This window comes from Neopsephotus bourkii, unplaced genomic scaffold (genome assembly GCF_033783945.1).
Source record: "Neopsephotus bourkii isolate Nb327-2 ecotype Australia unplaced genomic scaffold, CSIRO-AGI_Nbou_v1 NB_1749, whole genome shotgun sequence".
NCBI lineage: Eukaryota > Metazoa > Chordata > Aves > Psittaciformes > Psittacidae > Neopsephotus > Neopsephotus bourkii.
In genome coordinates, this window is record NW_026902223.1 from 7,720,222 (window position 1) to 7,742,409 (window position 22,188).

The window sequence follows — 22,188 nt, forward strand, 5'->3', positions numbered from 1 at the left end:
GCCGATGAACCCACCTCAACCCCAGCAGAGAAAGCAGACGGTGCCTGGTGGTGTCTCAAAGGATGGAGATGTGGGAAAAGGGGTCTAAGGCCAAGGGCTCTGGAGCAGTTCGTCTGCTTCCGATAGTCAGACAGCAGGGATTTACCAGCAATGCAGGACCCAGCATCCTCCCAGATGGATGCAGAAATGCTCCAGGATGACTTCGTGTTTTAGCCACTGGAAAGAAAACAAACAGCTACAAACCCCCCCTTCCCAAAGGCCCAGCTGGTCAGCCTGGAGGAAGCAGCGGTGCCACCCGTGATTGCCGCAGCCCCAGTGAGTTTCGTGTTCCAGCAAATAAAATCAATGGCTTGCATGGCTAATGGCATCAGAGAGTTTCTGCCTGTCAATAGCACTTAGGCACTGGCGGTCTCCAGGAGATGCCCAGATGTGCTTCCCAGCACAGCTCCTTTTCGGGAGCCTGTCAGCAGGGTTCCTGCTTCTAGACCATTGAGGGATGCTGGGGCAGCAGCATCACCTCTTGTCATTAGCATCACCTTCGATAGGAACCAGGAGACTCAGGGCTCCCCACTTCCCTGCTGCCCTCAGAGCAGCAGCTCTGCTTGGTGACAGTTAATCAGAGCAATTAGGGTGAGGGCTGAAATTAGCTCTGGTTCATGCAATGTCCCTTCCTGGGGCATCTGGTGAGCAAAGACCCCTTTGCAGCCCCTCTGCCCCTTCAAATCACCCCCAGCCCCATCACTCCAGCGCTGGGGAAGCCGATGTGAAGTTACACGTGTGCCTACCCATAGGGGTGTCTCTCGGGGGCAGAACAAGCCCCTTATCTTGGGGACACTGCCTCTTCCTGCTGGGTCTCATCAGCGTGTGGTTGGTGGGGCTCAGCTGCACTGCCCTTGGCCAGGATTGTTCCTGTGCTTCCGGAACAGGTCACGTTCCCGAGATGCAGGAAGAAAGCATCCACCTGCAGTTATCAGTGACGGGCCGTGCAAACAAGCTGCTTTCTCTGCAGCATTCCTTTGATGGGTTTTCCAGCCCTTGGGAAGGAGGAGGCTTCCTGGCTGCGGCCTCAGGGTGGGGTGACAGCGGTCATTGCCCCCATGAACTGGAGTTTAGTGTCCAAGTGACGGTTTTGGAGGCAGGGAAGTTAAACCCACAAAGCAGCAGAGCTGCACTCGGGGTGCAGTTGGGGGGTGTCTGCTGGGGACCCCCAGGAGCCTGGGTGGACTCACAGATGTCTGTGACAGGATGGGCACAGCGTGGATGCCCAGATGTGCACAGCTGCCTGCCTCATCCTTCTGTCTCACCCTGCCCTGGACAGACCCTGCTTTGGGGCTTTGGTTGCTGCAGGGGGTTTGGATGGGGACAGGGCAACCTGGAGGTCCCTGTGGGCTGCATTTAGGTGGAGGTTTGCACCACGGGTGTTGGTGTCAGGCTGTCAGCCATCTCCTAAACTTGAGAGGGAGCTCAACTGGAAGGAGAGGAGGGAGAGACGGGAAGGCAGCTCCACTGATAAGATGCTGCTTGACAGATACAGCGTGGAAACAGATGCTACTGGCTGCAGATGTAATGAGATACATAAACACCAGACTTGCTCAAATAAACGCCAGCATCCGCTGCAAGGACGAGCTCGGGAGCTCCCAGTGCTGCTGACTGGGTGCCAGCAGCGAGCACAGCGCGGTTGGATTTGGAGGGATGAGGAGAGGAGAGATGCTCTGTGACAGGAGGAGGTGGGAAGATGTGGGGGGGTGGCATGTTAACATCATTTATCCCCTGAGTGATGCCTGTGGCAAGGGCTGTGCTGCAGCACCCAGCAGGGACCATCCCTGCAGCCCATGCTTTAGGCTGTGCCCCCCACCAGGGCTGGGCTTTGGGGTATTTTCTGTGTGCCTAAAAGTAACTACGCACCCCATGTGCTTTGAGAGCTGCCCGCTCACACCAGCACTGTTCTCATGTATGCTTTGATTTCTTAACCCCTCCTGGAGTGCTGGGATAGTAAAAACCCTATGTCCTGGGAGGGATCCTGCTGAGCTGGGCACAGGGAGCGCACCAAGGTGTCAGGAGGCTCCTCAGCACATCTGGGAGCAAATAACCCGGGGACCACTGCAGCACAATGGTAGGAATGGGAGAGACCCATGGGTTGTCCTCTCCCAGGGCTATTCCTGCCTCTTACTTCACTCCAACCTCAGCCCAATGCATCCTCTATAAACCCAGTGGCAACACTGTCCTTTAGCATCAGCTGGATTTGATTTTACATCCAGCAAAACAATGACCGCTTTTCCTTTCTCCTTCCAGACCCCTCTGATCTTTCGCCACTCTCCCTGCAGCTCCCTCAGTCCCACAGCTTTGCTTGGAGGCTTTTTTTCTGTACACTTGTTACCCATTTCCTGACAGGCATCTTTCCATTTAATGCTCTCACCCGACCTCTAAAGCAAGGCAAAGCAGGAGGCTGAACTAACTCCAGTGTGCCCTCACAGCCCCTGGGCTGAGACACTGGTGTCACAGCACAGATGCACTCATCTCTTTAGGCAGCATGTTTTAATCCATACATGCAAACACACCACTGGTTGCATCAAGTTATCACTCTTGCCAGAGCATCTTTCCTTCCAGGTATCTCCTGTGCACGGTGTAATGGCAGTTCTGGGAGTGTGGGCTCAAGGGTATCACAGTATCACAGTATGTTAGAGATTGGAAGGGACCTCAAAAGATCATCTAGTCCAATCCCCCTGCCGGAGCAGGAACACCTAGATAAGGTGAGGGGCAGGAGAGTGCTGTGATTGCAGGTTTTGATCTTTACTACATATTTCTGTTGCAGAATCACTGCTTTAAGTGATTTGGAAGAAAAAAATTGAGAAACACAGGGGGAGAAGAAGCCAACTTGCCAGTGGCTGCAGGGAGCAATGCACATTGCTCTGAGGGCACGAGGCTGCATCATCACAGTGCTTGCTGTGCCTCAGTTTCCCCATAGCTGTGTTTCCCCCAGGACTGCTGCACTCCATGCCTGTCACCGTCTGGCCCCTTCCTGGAGATGGAAACCCTGTCAGCATTGCTATAGAGAAGTGAGAGGTGAAATAAGCCTCCTCAGTTCATTTTCCCTCTGTGCTCTGCTCTCCCAGCACTGCCATGGCATCCACCATCGTGCCAGTCACTTAGTACTTGTCACACAGAAGGCAGCACACGAGTGAGGGGCAGAACACGCTGACAAGTGGATCTGAAGGGCAGTGCCCAGCTCGGTGCCACTTGGTTTGTCGGGTGGTTGATGGAGGGGGTTTCACTCCAGCCTTGGATACTGCTGGCTCCCAGAGATGTATTTCCTCTCTTCTTCTCCCTCCCATGCACAAAGCCCAGATAACTGTTAACCTTTAACCACGCCATCACTTCATGGTGCAACGGCAGGATGAGGGATGGGTGTTTGCTGGTGGGAGATCCATGCTACATTTCTGGGAGCAGATATGACCCTTCCCTGCCAGAAAGGCTCTTCCGTGGGATCCAGGGTCCCGCAGCTGATTGCAGAGAGATTGTTGGGCTCTCTCAGAAGGAGCAGCGTTGTCTTTGATAGAGCTTTTCCTGTGATGACCTCTTCGGTGGCACTTCCTTCAAAACAGCACTTGCCACCGCAAGAGACTTCCTTTCCCACCGCTGCTGCTCCAGATCCCAGCCATTGGATGTGGAGCAAAACCAAACTGCGGTTAGGTTAAGCTGAGCAGGGCAAAATGTAACAGAGGGCAGGTTTTTGGTCTCTCAAGCTTGCTCTAAGGTGCTTGTTACCACATTCATTAATGTGATGTTAACGGATGTCACACTAATTAAAGGAGCCTCTGTGTTTCCATCTTGAGCCATGGCTCCTTGGATGCTCCCAATATCTGCCTGGGGGTTTTCCTTCTCCACCATTTCTTTGTGTATATCCCATTGCTTGACACTGCTCAGCTTAGTGGCAAAGATGGAAGAAGCAGCTGGAGGCTGCAACAGGGGCCCCACAGGGAATGTGTTTTGGGATGCATGGAGGGAAGCAGTGCCCTTCTGCTTCTGCCGTGTGCCATCACCCCACTGCAACTTGCAGGCTGTGCAATGGAACAACCCTGATAGCTGAAGTCAGCAGCACCTTCGGGAAAGCCCAGCTCTGTGTAAACAGACTGTGCAAAACCCCAGCTTCGCGTTCCTGCTTCATTCCCATCCTTTATCCAGCAGATAGCTCCCAGCCTGCCTGCCCCTTTGGGGCTGCGGCCAGGTCAGTGGGAACGTGGCCAAAGACAAGGGTAAACATCAGTGTGCTGGGGAAGGGAGCAGCAGCAGCTCCTCCTTCACATCTGCTGCTGCTGCAGGGGAGTGGGAGAGCATCAGGATGAACCAGCAGCGTGCGGGACGGGTCCAGGGACACAAACAGCATCCCCAGGTTGCCACTGCCATGCTTGTGCCCCAGATGTGGGTTTTCCTCTGTCTCAGGACTTGGTTGATGGTGTTCTGCACTTTCAGGCTGTTTGCTGGGATCTTTCTTTGTCCTTCACTATTCATTCACCCTGGGTTGTGTTGCTGCACGCTGCAAACCCCAGTGCTGGTCCAAACCCATTCTCTGCATCCTCCTCCTCCTCAGCTGTATGGCAATTGCCACTTCAGGCAGTGCACCCTGCTGCAGGTGAGCTCAAGGTAGACCTGGCCATGTAATAGGATGGAGAAGGGTGAGCAAGACCCCACAGCTGAGTTGCTTCTTCAACCCAGTGCAGTGCTCACCCTGGGGTCTTCTCCATGGCATCAACCTTGGCACCCCTTGTTCTGGATGATCATTTCAATCCATCCAGCCTGGATACCTGGGCTCTGGTGGGGAAGTCATATTAGGACTGGTGCAGAGAAGGCACTCACGTCCTGGGGTTAAGAGGAGACAAATCCTGCCCTTAGCACACAATAGGGGAAGGTTTAACCAGAGGCCAGAGAGCACGTGGGGCTGATCACTGTAATCACAGCAGCTTTATTTATCGCTCTGGGTTGCAATGGCACGAGGGCTGCTAAAGGGCTGCCCTTATCTGCCGACGTCAGCCTCCCTTCCAGAGAGATCTGGACTAGATTTATGTGGGAAAGGTTTGCAAGTCCATCCACAGCTGCTTTTAATGCCTCACATGCTGCCAAGGAGCCCAGGAGGTCGTGGGCAGGACATGGTTTGGACCAGCTGGGAGCAAAGCAGCAGATGGACTTCAAACAGCAAACTTACCTCCAGTGTTCTGGATCCAATGACCCCTATGGGAAACAGCAGCACGGGGCTGCTCCTCCTACATGAAGCAGGCTGTCCCCTCCCCAGAATCTCATTCACGGAACAACCAGTGCTCATTTTCTCGCCAAGCACCAGCCTTCCTTTGTGCTTTGAGTTGGTGGGACAGCAGCACAGGTCAGCTGAGGCCAACCAGCTGGTTTAACCCATTTCCTGGCCCAGATGAAGCTGAGGTGGGTACGCAGCATGGGCTGCTGGCAGATACCAGCATCACACAGCACTGCATCTGTTCCTCCAAGCTGTATTTCCAGAAGCACAGGGTGCTCAGGCCTGTAAGGGAGGAAACCTGCTTTGTTACTCTGGTTCTGTGACAAAGTGATGCTTCTTCCCCAGCACTGTTAACAAGAGGGCCTCGAGATCAGGTGCTGGCTCTTGGACTCTCATCTCCAGGGCAGGGCTCAAACTCACACCCTGCTTGTCCTGGGAAACTTAAAGTCAATATTTTTAAAGGCATCATTATAGTCCATAAAGAGATCCAAAAGCCATCATAAAGGTCAGTTCCCACACTAGGAGTGTCTGAGTGTTGGGAGCCTGTTACTGGGATGTCCTAACATGCTGATGTCAAGGACGGGCATCAGCACAGCTGCATGTGCATCACTGGTCCTGTATCCCAGCACCCAGCCCTAGCACAGCATCACCCCCAGCCCATCCCTCCAGTGCTGCAGCTGCACCTCTCCCACCGGTGCTGGAGGATTTGTGCAGCAGCTCCAAGGGAACGTAAATCCAACTGTTCCATTACCAAAGTGAAGGCCTGTGAAGCCCAGTGAGGTGGGGAAGGGGCCACAACCCCTCAGTGAGCAGCAGCCCCATGACCTACCTCCAGGGGCTTTGGCCAGACACGGGAATGACCATTTCAGACACCGCTGCTGGGAAGTATGGACGTGGAAAAGGCGAACTATGAACATGCACACATAGCCGAAACGCTCCCTTTGAGGAAAGTCTTCCTCCCCTATTAAGTAATTAAATAAAGCTCCGAGCTCTACTAAAATTAAAATAACAGAATGCATTTATTCTGGCAGGGCTCGCTGGTGGCTGCTCTTGCCAAAAACATTTTTGTGGTTCTTGTCTTTTCAAGTGGCTTTTTTGCAATAAAACCCAGATGCCATCAGTCCGAGGAGGCCTCCAGGCAACTGTTTGTGTCCATGAAAGATGCCCTTTGTAATTAATTAATCTCCCAAAAGCTGTGGTAGCACATTCCCTGTGGCTCCTGGCATGTCCCTGCCCGCCAGCCCTGGCACAGGAGCTGCGTGCTCATTCCTGGGTGCTGAAGAAGGCTTTTGTGTTGCAGCTCTGCCATGAAAGGGGTTAATCTCCTCCATGGGAAGACACAGCGGAGATTTCAACACTTATCACAGCACAAACAGCAGTCAGCTGGAGGGGCTTGGGGACTCTCACATTTCATTGCCTCTGATTTATTTCACCCACCATGGAGCTGCCCAGTCTGTTTCTGAACCATATCTACTTTTGGAAGCATCAGGTGATGGCAAATTCCACCATAGAATAGTGTGTCTGCTCAGCAAGGGTCGCCCTTAGTGTCAGCAGTGATTGCCTTTATGTCTTCACATCCTCCAGGATGCACGAGCGCTATCTTATACCCCTGAGTTCATTCCTTCTCCAGCCTTAATGTCCCAAATTCATGGAGTTTCCCCCAGAAAGCCTTATCAAAGATCCATGTCTTTGCTCTGCCTCTCCCTAACGCAGCTGCAAATAGAATTGCTTTAGGACGGGTCAGTCCTCGCTGCCTCATTTGTAACGTAACGACTCAGCCTGGGGTTTGGTTGTTATTGGTGTTTTTTAGCCCTTGTTGGCTTTTCATTGTTGCTTTTTTTGATAGATGAGTTTACTTTTGCTGGCATATTGCACAGGTTTGCAAACCAGATGTTGCTGCTGCAGGATGCTAACAATGAGGCAGGCAAGGAGCCGTTCATCACGCACACGGTGCTGCAACCACAGCAGGGTCAAACACACGGGGTCAGGGCATGGGGGGGATGCAGGTCCCTGCTCCTTAGGACTCAGTTGCCATGAGAACTGCTGGTGGCACCGCGGTGAACCTGCAGCCACCTCCCATCCATCTCCCATTCCCCCCCCCGTTGGAAGGAGGCTGAGCTGCAGAGAGAACTGCTGAGAGCATGGAAGGAGGGATGAAGGGTTTGTGTATATCCGAATGATGATGGTGTGGATCAGTGTAGGTGCTGGCTCCTCTCTGGGAGCAATACGTGGGGTAGTGGGAATGTGAGGGGATGGGATATGGAGTTGCAGGCAAGGATTGAAGCTTGGAGCACCCTGGAGAAGCAGCAAACGTCTGCTCCTGTGGGTCCTACACCTTTTTGGGTTGCCTTGTTTAACATGGAGGAGCTTAGGTTATCCCATGTCCAAACCCTATGGTCCTTTAGCAAACCATAACCAGTGCCTGGCCCAGGAGGGCTCTGAACTATCAAGGAGACCATGGAGCAGGATGGAACCTGACCCGAGCCCCAAACCCCTTCCCAGTTCAAGAGCTTCTCGAAGTATAGGATTACTTTGGGTGGAAGAAGGAAATCGCTGAGGTCAGGGGGCTGATACTGCACATTTTTATGTGACATCAGCTTGCTGCCACCTTGAAAATACCAAAAGATAGAGTCTCGCATCCTGGCCCATGAAAATCCCTCGTGCCCTACAGGAAGGGAGTGTTGTTACTCCAGAAATTCACTGTTATTCCAGGGAATTTAAGCCAATGTGCAGGAAACCCCAATGTGCACAGGGAGGAATTTAAAGGGATAGGGCATTAGGATTGCAGACATGTGCTGTGTTCATACAGTGCCACTGCAAGAAGGGAGGTGGGATCACCCTCAAAAAGCCCCTTAGAGGCCTTGAATAGGCATAAGGGATTTAGGTCTAATCTGACAAGCAGTTAAAGGAAGTGGGGAGTCAGGAGTGTGTTTAGATGCTTTCCTGAATAAGAGCACTATGGGTCTCCAGACAATGCACATAAGGAGGAAGGAAAGCTGGGCTCTGGGCTGGAGGTGTCAGGCTTGGGAGCATCCTGCCCTTGGTACCCAGGACATCCCAGAGCACTGCATGCAGCAGCACCCCCCAGGGGCATTCAGCACTAACGTGTGCTTCTCTATCCCTCTCTCAGGGACCTCATGCCCAGGACCCTGGAGGGGCAGATCACCATGGAGAAGACCCCCAGCTACTTCGTCACCAAGGAGGCCCCGGCACGCATCTCCTCCATGTCCAAGGGCACGAAGCTCATCGTGGTGGTGCGGGACCCCGTGACCAGAGCCATCTCGGACTACACGCAGACGCTCTCCAAGAAGCCCGACATCCCCACCTTTGAGAGCCTGACCTTCAAAAACAGGACTACGGGCCTGATCGACACCTCGTGGAGCGCCATCCAGATTGGCATCTACGCCAAGCACCTGGAGAACTGGCTCCTCTACTTCCCCATCGGGCAGATCCTCTTTGTGAGCGGGGAGAGGCTCATCAGCGACCCCGCGGGGGAGCTGGGCCGGGTCCAGGACTTTCTGGGCCTCAAGAGGATCATCACCGACAAACACTTCTACTTCAACAAAACCAAGGGCTTCCCGTGCCTGAAGAAGGCGGAAGGCAGCAGCAAACCCCACTGCCTGGGCAAGACAAAAGGCAGGACCCACCCCGACATAGACCAGGAGGTGGTGCAGAGATTGCGGGACTTCTACCGGCCCTTCAACATGAAGTTCTACCAGATGACGGGGCAGGACTTCGGCTGGGACTGAGGCTGAAACAAATAATTTAAGAAAAGGAAAATATAATATAATATATATTTTTTTTACATATCAGTAGAGGGGGGGGAAATACAAAAAAAAAATACTAGTTGTGCTGAAACATGATTTGTTCTATTTTTTCTTTTGGCATTGCCTTGTTTTCTTTCTTCTCTCAGCAATGGGGTGATGTGTCCGTCCACAAAAGGAGGCTGTGAGCAGCAGCCTGATCCTGTTGATGTCTCCTGCTCCCTTCAATGGGCCCCAGGTTCAGCCCTGTTTCTGCAAGGCAAAAAGCAGGTGTAAAGCTTTCAGATGTCCTCAAGAAGTGATGGGGGCTTGGGGAGCTCAGAGCCTTACTGGAAGGGCAGCCACATTTTGGCTGGCAAATCCCATTCGAGACCAGACCTCATCATTTTTGACAGTGAAACAAAGGAGGCTTAATACCTAATTTGGCTTTCAAAACCTTACCTTAGGGGGTTTTCTTTATTGCATGAAACCTTAGGTGAATTTCTGTTTCATTTATCCCAATTTTTTGTTTGACTCTTGCCCCCCACTAAATCAAGCCCTTTTCATCAACCAAACTTATTTTTCACCTTTACAGAAGCCAAAACCAATAATCCTTTGTTTTGTTTTGAGACAAAACAATTTTGGTAGCCAAAAGTGAAAGAAAACAAATGATTCTTTTGACTCTGTGATGAAAATTGCCAGGTAGTCAAAAGCCTCATTCATAGGCACTGGCTCTAAACCAGTGTTCTCCACTGCCAGCAACATGCACCCCTTTTACACTGATGGCAGAGCACAGGGGGCCCATCTGAAGGGATCTGGGTGATGGGCGAGGAAGGTCCATACTGTGCTGATGCTCATGGTACCCTTGTTTCAAAGGTGATGGGGAACCCACCACTCTTCAACTCGTATGCAGGAAACAAGCTCACAGTGTGTGGTGGATGCTATTTAAGGCATAATGAGGAATGCTTTAAGTTGGGGCAGTCCTAAAAGAAAAACATTGGAAAAAGGGTTGTTTGGGAAAGAATGAACGAAAATCACATCTAGGAAGGGGAGAGAATGAGGGGAAGATGATGGAAGTTTCCTTGTCCTTTCCTAAACAAGAACCAAGGGGGAAGCAGGACAAGAGGCTTTATAAATGCGCAGGGCTTTAAAAATGGTCAGGCAAATCAAACCACCTTTATCCCCTTTTTGGCTGGTAGAAATGTCTCAGCATCAGAAATCTGTTAGTGAAGCACAGTCTTGTATTACCATGGGCTCATTTAGCTGCTGCCTCCTTAACTTTAGCATTTCCTGGGCTGTGGGAGCACCTACTTATTGCTTGGTGCTGTATAAACACAAGATGATGCTCCCTCTCCTGAGTCTAACGTCAAAAATCCCCTGATGGAATAAAACAAATCTGGGGATCACCTGGCTATCTGGTTAGGAAGGAGCCTGGGGACCAAGCTCACTGCACAAGGGCTGAATAAAGTCACAGCAGAGCACGGATTTCAGGAGTCCAAAAAGAATTGTATCTGAACTTACAATTTAACCCAAGAGGGAGTCATCTCCACCTTGGGTTGTCCTGTTTGACATTTAGGAAGACAGCTTGGGTCCTGCTAAACTTTACGGCACCAAGTTCCACTGCTGGTGTGGAGCCACATCCCCTCCAGTGTGACCCTACTCTCCTTCTTCCTACCCGCCCCTACACACTCCCTCCATTCTCGAGGATGCTGTTCCCTGATGACACAAACCCACATGGGTTTGCATGCAAGGACCATTTCCCAAGGTAATTAAAATAACTTCATTAGTGTTGTGAGGCTCCAGAACCTTCTCCCCTTGTTGTTGTTATTCATCTCTGCAGCTCAGTGTTGGAGCTCAAAGCTCCCAATTCAGAGAAGTTGGAACTGTTGGGCTTTTAGTAATGGTCTTTCCAAAGTGTCACTGGAGACAAGGGGAGAAATCTACTCTCTGCCATGTCAGCCAGACCAAGGGGGAAGGGGCTTAAGATGTTGCCAAAAGGATGGGGGTTGATGATTGGGAAAACCTTTCTAACACCAAGGCTTGTTGGGGCAGGAGTGGGAGATGGCACCATCCCTCCCACACTGCTCTTCCATCCATGTGCAAGAGTCAAGCTGGCAGCAAGATCAAGGCCAGCACAACCAAGCAGTGCCAGCACTACTGAGGCACAAAATCTGAGGTTTGAGCTGAAAAGATTTAAGAATGCTGTTTCTTTGGTATTTCAAGGAGACTTGAGGTTGGGCTAATGTGTAGATGCCTGTGACAAGTTGTCATGGTTCAGCCCCAGCTGGTAACTAAAGCCCACGCAGCCACTCGCTCACTGCCTCCCCAGTGGGATGGGGGAGAGAATGGGAAGAGGATGGGAAAACTCATGGGTTGAGATAAATACAGTTTAATAGGTAAAGCAAAAGCTACACACAGCAGCAAAACAAGGAATTCATTCACCACTTCCCATGATCAGCCATCTCCAAGAAAGCTGGGCTCCATCACATGCAATGGTGACTTGGGAAGACAAACAAACAAACACCATCACTCCCAAAGTCCCCTTTTCCTTCTTCCCCCAGCTTTATATCCTGAGGATAATGTTACATGGTCTGGAATACCCCTTGGGTCAGTTGTCCTGGCTGTGTCCCCTTCCAACTCCTTGTGTACCCTCAGACTACTCACTGGTGGTGAGGAGCAGAAGACTGACTGTATAAGCAGTATATTACTCAGGAGTATATATATATATACTCAGCAGTATATATATACAGTATATAAGCAGTATATATTACTCAGCAGTAATGAAAACATCCCTGTATTACCAACACTGTTCCCAGCACAAATCCAAACACCGCCTCGTAACAGCTACTATGAAGACAATTAATTCTACCTCATCCCAAACCAAGTACCCAAGTATAAATGTTATAAATCATTACATGGCTCTATGAAACTTCACTTAAGCATATGATTTAAAAAAATCAATCTAACTGTATTGCTATTGTCTCTTTACACAGTCACATTTAGACTAATATAAAGCAGCTTTATAGTGCTACAGATTGCTCTTCCCATATTAAACTAGCTATAGCAATACCAACCACCTTCATGCAAATGAGTTGCCACAACTGCCACCAAATCACTGTCATCAACTAGAGCTTTGGTGTGCACACAAGCCTATCGTATGTGCCTCTAAAACTCTCCCCAGCACACCGAACTCAGCTACATGATCATACTTTCCCCTAAATGCTTGACTATTAAACTTCCTCTACTTCCTGAGGGTTTGAATCCCTTGCTGCACACCCAGTAAAACTATTTTGGGATCTGAGACTGGAATTGATTTTTTCTTAGCTGGGCCATAAGTATCTTTGAAAATCCCTCCATGTATGAACAACGGCTTTTAACAGAGGTCATGCAATCAAATTGCTTTGAACTCTAATAACAGTTAAGCCTCTCAACTCTTTAGGCTTATTTGAAAATCCAACCATGAAGTTTAGATTATTTTAACCTAAGAAGAATTGGAAGTAAACTATTGAAAACCACACCCCTCCTAGGCCTACAGTATTGAGTGTGGGTATTAATAGGAGAGGAAAGCAAAAGGAGCTATAAACGAAGAAGTGACCTATAAGGTTTGATTACTTTTTTATTAAGCAGAAAAATCAATACATTAACGATGAGAAACTAATTAGGTGTATTAAAATTCTTCTGGTTTCAATAATCAAATATGCCATTAGGCACTGATGAAGCTTAGGCTTATACACCATGTGACATTTAGAATTTAGAACATTTGTTTAAAGAGGAAAAGAAGCACTTTCTAAAGCATCCTGTCAAGAGCCAAATTCATCATAAGGAAGAAATCTTTTATGATGAGGGAAGGAGGCGCTGGCACAGGGTGCCCAGAGAAGCTGTGGCTGCCCCATCCCTGGCAGTGTTCAAGGCCAGGTTGGATGGGGCTTGAAGCAACCTGCTCTAGTGGAAGGTGCCCTGCCCATGGCAGGGGGTTGGAACTGGAAGAGCTTTAAGGTCCTTTCCAACTCAAACCAGTCTGGGATTCAATGCTGTTTGAGCAGACAGGTACCTCTCCTCTACCTCTGCTCAGCCAGCAGCACGCCTCTGGGTTTGCAGAGCATCCAGCGTAGCCCCACAAGTGGGGTACCACAGCCCTTGTGTATAGAAACCATCTGGAGCTTTAGGGTAGGGGTGCTGAACACAACTATTTCCTCCAAAGACTTCAAAAACCTGGGTTTTTCTCCACTGATGGTGACATGCTTTGGCACAGGCTTGTAGAGCCCAATTCAGAAAGGAAGCTGAACACGAGACCTCCCTTTAGCCCACTGCACTGGCAGCTTCCAGCCAAACCTGACTGAAGGAAGGCTCTTTGCACTGTGTTTCTACTGGCCACACCTGGAATGTTTCAGAGAAATGGGCTTTTCTTTACCAGAGCAGTTTTGGCAGGACAAAACCTGGCCCCTCCGCTGCTGGGATTCGCATGGCTGCCACTTCTGGAAGGGCAAGGGCCAGGATGCTGCATCCACGTTGTAGTTGGCACTGATTTCATGCACTACAGAACTGAATCAACTCCTAAGGGAATGCTGCCACCCAATAATTTACATAGTTAAAAGGAATATAAACACCAGCGTGCCATGAAGCGCAGTGTATGAGGCTCCTCTGTGTGGCATTCAGGGGGATCTTTGGGGTGCAGCAGTAAGAAGTCCCATTTCCAGCAGTGATTTGGCCATGCCTATCCTGCACTGAGTGATTTTGACTAACACTGATCCTTAGCCTCCTCGGTTCTCCCACAGCCACACTGGAATACACAAGGTTAGGTCTCCAAAATGAAGGAAAACACCTAAAATTGCCCATTTCCTTAACCATTAAAAAGAATTCTTGTTCCCATAATATGGTTTCTGGGTTTTCTCTCCTCCCTCCTCTTTGCTTGGAGATACTGTCATCCTTCTCCCTTTGGTGCTATTTCCGTATGAAACAGACTGATTTTAATTTAATCAAAGAACGAAAAAGCACACATTTAATAAAGTTTACGGGTACTGAGAGGCTGTGCTCTCTTTTTGCTGGCGGCAGCAACCTGGAAAGAGGGGGCAGGTTTATGAAGAAAGGGGAAAACACAGAATTACCCACTTGTGTCTGATTTTAGGTTCCTAACCTAAAGGTATTCCATGGAGGAGGGGGGCTCTGCCTGCTGTGAACTCCTCAGTGGCATTGCTGGTGTTGTTTCTACGACCTCTATCTCCCACTCCATGTTTCTCCAGCAAGGAATACTGTCATATTCCTTTCTTTAGGTTGCAAAAAGCCTTGCAAAGCCCAGGTCTTCACAGCTCCCCCCACCAGCCACCGCTCAGCCCTGCTACGTCCACAGCATTTTGCCACGGTGTTTGATGAATTCCTGCTTTCCCTTGACCTGGTAGGAGAGGAACGGACCCACTGCATGAAACCTGAGGTGGAAGCAATTCACCAAGAAATATATACAGCGGAGCAGCCCCCCCTGTATCGGGTTTTCTGTGTGGTCAAGTAAAGTGATATTCTATTTACTTTTTTAGATGTATAAACAGATTAAGTCCCAGGGAAAATATACTCCCAAACTTCATCTATTTTATTAAACCACCGAAGTTTAATATAATCTTTTGGCTTCCAGGGAAAAATTTTCCATTTCTTTTCTGAGCACCTTTGATTTTATTTTCTTTTAATTACCACTATCCGGAGTTAACAGTGTGGGTTTTGCACTCCACCCAGCCAGGACTATCCAGATTAGGAGTGGGGAATTTTGCTGAAACACAGGAATATCGATGTGGTGGTGAGAAGTCAGCAACGCCTGGGTGGAAAACTCTGGAGAAGCCGATGTGCAGAATGAATTCCCCTCCGCCAGGCAATAACGAGGCTGCATTCCTCAATTCATTGCATTTATTACCTAAGACATTGGCCAGCCATAGCTTTGGAATGATACCTCCTCCATCTTATGCCTGTCCACACCGCTGTGTGGAGGCAGCACAGCTCATTGCTCCATAGGGAAGGCTCTCATTAACTCAGGTCCAATGCTGCCCTTGGGCTCAGGACTGTGTGAATGCAGCTTTGGATGCATTGCCTATGTGGGTGTGAAGTTCCTAGTGAAGGCCAACGCTGTGCTGAGCCTTGAGCACACCATTTGGCCCAGGATCTTCCAAATCAGATGACCAAGAAATGCCCTATGGACAGCCTGGCTCATGGTGAAAGCTGCTGGGAGCCAGCAGAGCTCTTCAAGACTCAGGACCTGCATTTCAGCATGGTTAAATATGACTAATAATGGTAATCAAGATGACTGTGTAACTTCTGGAGGCCAAATTCACTGGTGTGAGTGTTACCTGAGGTCCTCAGCACAGCAGAGAGACTTCAAACGCAGCTTATCCTCCACAAGTACATCTCCCTTGCCAAACTTCTTTGCAGCTTCCTCTCCTGCAACTCAGAACAGTGACAGTAAAGGAAGCCCCTTCTTCCCAGCATCGGGCCTCTGTGAGTTCCTCCATTAACACTGGGGCAATGGTGATGTTGTAGACAGGATTAGACCTGCTCAGCCATAGTTTCTCCAGCTCATTTCTTTTGTTCTTTCACCAACAGCTGTGATTTAGGGCATGTGAGCAACATCTAAAGGAAATGACTGAGAGGTGCTGGCTGGGGAGCACTTACCTTCCCTTGTACAGGGCTTATGGAACAGAATCAATAGATTTTCTATACTGCTCACTGCTGGAGACCTGGGCACAGAAGAAATGGCAATGGAGTGAAAAAATCCTCCTGAGAAGGACAAGTTTAAGAGCAGAGGAAAGCAGCTGAACACATCCTATGAATCTATCATGATCCTAATTACCTGCCTCCCTGCACGCTGCCTGTCTGCAGCAATCCAGGGCTCTCCCGGTGCCTCAGCAGCTTCCTGGGACCCATGCATTCAGGGGGTGCAGAAGAGTGTGTGCTTTGCCCTCCAAGCACTTCATCAATTCAGCAGCATCACAGGATTTGCTGGATTGCCAGCAGCCATCTCCTCCTGGTGGTTTAAATCAGCTCTTCTGAACAAGAGGTGATTTTTTGGCTCTGATTAAGCTCAGATGGGGTCTGCTGTTCCAAGTGAAGCCACAGTCCAAAGATCCAGGGGCATATTCAACCCTACAGACACATCTCTACCGCCTGCCATAGGAATTATAAAGATATAGACCATGACATCAGTATACCATGATCTAAAACAACCCTCACTGTAGTTCCCTGGAACTCAAACCCAGCGCTGACCTGAGCCCAAACTCCTCCATTTTCCACAATGAGAAGATTTAAGGTTAAATGAAGAAACTATATGCATGGCTGCCTGCATGAGATGCTCAGGGCTCAGAGCATGGCCAGCTCTGCCTGTATAAACTGGATATTGCCCCTGTATGTTTTGGTGAGTAAGAGGTGCCCTATGAGCTCTGCCTGGTCTGCAGTTACCCCGGCTGGCACAAGCTGTGTCATCCAGAGCAGACGCTCATGTAAGAGGTGTCTGGAAGATGCTGCTGGCATAGGAATGCACATACACCTCATCCCATCTGCCATCAGGATCCCATCTGGACTTTCACTGCCTGCTTATCAACGGAAGGGTTGCCCAGTCTCCTGTTGGAGCCCAACCCTGGCCACAGCACCTGATCCCAGTGTGGATCCTTCCTCCATCAATCAGAATCCATGGCTTGTTTTCCAGGCAGTGCAGGAATGTCCATCTGAAGTCGGAATTTCACGTTTCAACCACCTAAACCCCTGTTAGACACAGCACACCCCAAAGCCGGGGAGCTCACAGGGAGAGCGCGGAGGTCTTGGTGTATATTGGACCCTTAGCATTGGCATTCCAGAGGGAAATGCTGCAAAGGAGCCTGCCTGGACACAACCACTGCCCAGCCAGCTAAATTGGCTGGGTGAATTCATCCTGGTTTGACACTCCGTATTTTACCAGCTTTCCTCAAGAGAAAATCATCATATGCTTCTACTTTTTGAGGAGCTGAAGCTGTCCTTTAGACAGCAGCTGCCAGCATAAATATACATGAGAAACAGGTTGGAGTTCCTGAAAAATGCCTAAAAGTTGTAAACAATTCCCAAGTCATGTAGGGATAAACATCAGAGTTTCAATATCGTTTAGAGTTGAAAAGAACAACAGCCGTTGGAGCTCAGGCAAGCCAAGGGGTTGGGACAGATAGTGTTTAAACATTTGGTTTCAATTCTCCCAAACCTTCTGCAGAGAAGCCCCATTCATGCTACACTTTGCTTACAATTCAAACTGAAAAGTATTATGGCCTAGCAAACCGGACGTTTCTATTTCAAAAGAAGAAATGGTCTCAGATGGGGCCACCTTGGAAGCCCCTTTCAGAAAGCAAAACCAAAACCACTCACTCAAGAAGTTAATCCAGGCTCCTCTTCTGCTTCAAGTTTGAGTTAGGTTGGATGAGTTGTTTGCTTTGCTTAACAAACAAGAGTATTCTGACAAAACAAATCCCTGACGAGTCCCATTTGTCAGGCTGGGAGCAGGAACGTTCCTCTTTGGTGCAGTCCGCCTCCCGTCAGCACACAGCACAGCACAGGCAGAGCGCAAAACAGAGTCCTTTAATTTCCTCTTCGCATTAGAGTTCATTAGGAACAATCCAGAGGCCCCCTCATTGAGCAAATGTATGCATTTGCATGTCTTCTGTGGGTGTTTAAGTTGGATTTTCCTGTGGGGTTTGTTTGTTTCTTGTGTCTTTCCTGCACCACTGACACTGGGCTCCTCCTCTGCTCACAGTTAACCTCCTAAATCAATTTTTTTCACTTCTGTCCCTGCATCACAGCTGGATGGTTCACAGGACATCATTTTCTAGCTCAGCTGTTCAGAAACCACCTATTTCAGCTATTTGTTGGTATTAATGCTTACTCTGTCAAGTTTCATGGCAGTACTCCCATTCCCAGGCTGGATAAGGCATCTCTCAGGAAGAAAGGAGGATAAAATACTTACTAATAAACCTTACGGGGGTGCATTTTGGATGCTTCACTGCTCCTCCTAAGATGTACCAGATCTGAGGGTTTCTTGAAGCAGTATTGATTGCTAACAGCTTCAATCACCAAATTCCACTTTGTGATTGCATTCATTAAATACTGCAGGTCTGGACTTCGAAAGTTCAGTCAATTCTTCTATCACTAGACCAGCTTTTGGTCAAAAAAATAAGAGTTAAACCCTGTCTTCAAGCTTGTGGCTCCTATTAAGGTACTTGATTTCCAACACAGAACAAATGGGAACTAAATCCTTTTTTGTTCCTATATATTGCCCTAAATGCCCCATTACGGGAACAGGGTTCTATAGGCTCAGGAACCCAGTGTCTCTATTCTTGACCATGATGGCCAACTCTGTTGCCCTAAACACGTTCCTGATCTCCAGCCTGCCTTGGCTTTTTCCTTCCTAACCCAAAGGCTCTGCTTTCCCATTTGCTTCCCTGCCTGAGCTCTGGCCATCAGGAAGGTTTTGGCCTTTCCCCCATCCCTACGAGGTCCTCGGTAGCTTGTACACACACCAGGGAAAACCACCTCAAACAAGCTGTTAGACTGCACAGCCCTTCAGCGGTGTTCCTTGTTCCAGCCCTGAGCCATGCTGCTCATGAGGAGGGCAGCACTGCAGATTCCCACCCGTTGCAAAGCTGTCTGCTGCCTGAGACCATCCGGGATGCAGATGGGATAGCAAATTAACTGCAGTCTGTGGGGCATCACTGATGAACAGCAAGGGAGACCAATTCCCTGTTGCCTGGATGCATTTCCTTCCAGCAGGAGTATTTTGGCTTATCTTCCTCTATCTGCTAGCTGAGTTTTAGGCTCCTAGGGGAGGATGCAGGAGAAGCAGAAGAAGGGAGAAGGACAAGATCTCCAAATCAGTCATCCCCAGCCTGTTCTGCCCAGGGGCACCAGCACTAAAGCTGAACGACGAGCCAAACAGGACAGCCTACTACTTGTTCTCCTACACAGGACCTCAGGGCCTCACAGGCAACATATTGCTTCAGAATATAGTTGTCCTCTGATCCAGACTTCCTAGACAGACACGGACCTGCTTTTGGGTGTTTGTGTGTGAGACTGGAGTGTTCTGAACATTGGCGAGCTCTCCACGCGCATCAGGGAGTTACTGCTCTGAAATACAGGGGGGGCAACAGAAAAAAAGACTCCCAGATGTTGCACTTGACTTTCTATCAGGCTCTTTGCTACCTGTGTGGCCCTGGCAGAGCACCGGGGCTTCTTGGATGTGAGCTCCTGTGCTCCTGTTGGATCCATCCTGAGATAGGGAGCTGGCTGGTGGTCAGAGAGGAGAAGCCAAGCTGCAGCTATTCCCTCCCAACCCGTGGGCTGTGCTCCAGTATCTCTGCAGAGAGAAGGAAAGATGTTTTTTATTAATCAAATGAAATACACATTGAAGAGATGAAAGGGAAGGTTCAAGGGAGCTGCAGGTGGGAGACACCGAGTTCTGTAAGGCTCGCTCTTGCAGGAGTGCTATTTGTCCTTCACGTTCATCTGCTCCATCCCCAACTTGGCCTTGGAGCAATGTGGCTTTTCCACCCCATCCTTCCTCCCAGCCTTCATTCCCCCAAGCACACCCACGGTGTCTCTGGGCACTGGCAAGCATCAACCATCACGCTCCACATATTGCCTGTTCGGAGCTGCCCGCACACAATGCTCAGTACAGAAAAAGGAGTAATTCTATCAGATAGGGGTGTTGGGGATTTCCTTGCTCAGCCCTTGGCCACCATCCTTTCCTGTACCAACCTCCCAAACCCAGACTGAAGCAAACGAATGAGCTTCAGAGCATGAAAATTACTCTCTGCCTTTGTAATCCCAGTTCAAATTTATCAACATAAAACCTACTAGTTTCCTTTGACTAATCCTTGCTGGAAACTCCTTTTCCAAGCTCTCTTTCCTCTCCAGCACCACCACACCCATCTCCAACCAGAAATGACACCAAGAAGTCCTGCAGCCATCCATACACCCAGGGTGTAGCTCCATCCTCAGGCTTTGATTTAAGCACTTTGCACCATGGTCAATTGGAAGCAGAGACATTCAATCATCCTCCTTTTCTTTTTAGACTCCAGCCCACAAGCACTGAAACGCAGCCAAGTTTGGAAGGTGTTGGTACTTTGGTGGACAGCTGATCTCTGTGAAAGGATATGCAAGCCAGCTCAGGAGGATATTGCATTCCCAGGCAACTGAAGCATATTTCTCCTTTTACATCGAATTCTCTGCTACCTTTTGGCAGAAGTCTCTCTATGCATCGGGTCTTGTTTGATGGTTCATACACTTGGCATCCTCATGCTCAGTTTAGGTGCCTCAGAACACCAAGCCTGCAAGGGTTTGTATTTGTGCACCACCCACATCAACTCACATTAAGCACAGTGAGGTCCTGATCATTTCTGACCTTCTCCACGCCATCAAGCAAGAGCTGACCTAGCGTTCTGCAGCTGCTGGGTCCAGCCAGCCCTTTAGCAGTCACTGTAGCAGGTTCAAACTGCAAGGTTCAGTCTCCAAAGGGCCAGAGGATGTGGATGGAGGAGGCTGGGACTCGGAAGGGGGAACCTCTCCTGGTTCAGTGCAGCCCTGCGCTGTATTTCCCTGTTGGGTCAGTTGTAATGGGAAATGACAGCTGATGAAAGCTGCTATTCATGGCCCTCTAAACAGCTCGTTACCCCCCTCCTCATCCCAGCCCCTCAGTGAGATTCCCTCTGGCTTCAATCCAAGGCCAGGAGATCCTACTCCAAGTACATTGCTAGTGCTGCTGATGGCATGCTTCGAGTGAGACACCGACACAAACCAAAGCCCCATTTGTTCATCTCTGCAGGTACCTCCCAAAATCACTCCAGATGTGTACACATCTGGGGACACACACACAGAGCAGGCACATTTAGCGCTCTGCTGTTACCTGTATTCAGCCCCCTTTGTCCCTCCAGGACACACACTGATGATTTGCTATAGGAGTGCCATACCACTTCAAACCTGAAATGCCTTCTCCAAGCCATGGGGCTCCAAGACATCCCCCTTCTTCTCTACTTTGCCAGCTCTCAAAGACTTTTGCTCACTAGCCAGCAGTGGTTTTCTAACCATTAACCACTGGGGTGGCTTCCTGCACAAGGTATCCAGAATTTAGGCTGGATCCTCAAAGGTGCTAGGCAGCTCCACAGCATGAGGTGTAGGCTGAAAAGCTGGAGGAGGACTCAGAGAAGACCCATAAGAATGGCTGAAGTCCTGGAAAGCCCTGGAAATCCTGCCATGAGTGATGGAGCCAAGCAAAATCCATCTGGCTTAACAGCAACCCTTTCTCAGTCTGTAAGAGAAGAGATCCAAGACCTACAATGATCTGAGCTTGGACCAGAGCCTTTGGTCACTCATTTAGGTGCCTGAGTTTGATCATCTAAGTCTGGATTTAATCATCCTCTGCTGGCCAGCTGTGCTATGGAGTATGAATGAATTCTTCTACCTTGTAGTTCTGAGACTTAATGGATGTAAATGATTTTAACACAATGTAGGGGTACCAGGAGAATAACTCCTACCCACGGCCCTAAGACTGCAAGAGAGGCAGCCAAATAAAGGCTAAATACAGCTTTTTGGAAAGAAAGCTCAAAAAAACCCCAACTCTTGCCTCTAAAACTGACTGTGGATCATTTTACAAGTAAGGGATCTCTATATGGGATACTTAAAGGCAGACATTTCAGCAAGGATAACTTGGTGGATAACTGGATAGCAGCAGTGGCCAGGGTCAGCTACTGGTGCTTTTCCTTCTGGAGCCCCTGATGGTGCCACAACTGCAGTCAGTGGGGATGGATAGAATTCCTTCAGCATAATCTATTCCTCCTAGGGTCGTCCATCTGCTGGAACAATCCCTCTTCTCCTTGCCTTTGCATGCATTGAAAATACTGTCCAGGAATATACTCACCAAAGCTTTGGAGTTGAAGTCCGTGCCATGGATCACTAATGGGGTACTCTCTGTGGGAACACTTGTGCACCATCAACTGTCAAAGCAAGAGGATGGCCTGGGAAGGATGTATTGAATCAGTGCCATGAGCCTCCTAAAGCCAAGTGCCAAAACCTTGTTAGCCCCCAACCTGAGAAGAACCAGAAGCATTAAAAGGCTCCTGGGGATAACAGCCCCAAAGCAACACCTATTCACTACCCAAGTCTCTGGGAACCCAGCAAAGCTTCTTTTTGTGACTGGTTGTGGAAGAAGCCACATCC

At 49.4% G+C, this 22,188-nt stretch overlaps 1 protein-coding gene and 1 long non-coding RNA gene across 2 annotated transcripts in view; one reads left to right on the forward strand and one right to left on the reverse strand.

Annotated features, from left to right (window-relative positions):
- HS3ST3A1 (heparan sulfate-glucosamine 3-sulfotransferase 3A1) overlaps positions 1–9,123 on the forward strand; it is a 31,808-nt gene extending 22,685 nt beyond the window's left edge. Inside the window, exon 2 of the mRNA XM_061376964.1 lies at positions 8,376–9,123. Coding sequence (XP_061232948.1) covers positions 8,376–8,994 — 619 coding nt within the window. The 3' untranslated portion in view covers positions 8,995–9,123. The remainder of the gene's footprint in view (positions 1–8,375) is intronic.
- Positions 9,124–15,261: 6,138 nt separating this feature from the next.
- On the reverse strand, positions 15,262–21,987 carry LOC133225032 (uncharacterized). The gene is made up of 3 exons (XR_009729000.1): positions 21,890–21,987; positions 19,177–19,330; positions 15,262–17,912 (listed from the first exon to the last, which is right to left on the reverse strand). It is a non-coding gene; the product is annotated as an uncharacterized LOC133225032 (long non-coding RNA).
- Positions 21,988–22,188: the final 201 nt, after the last annotated feature.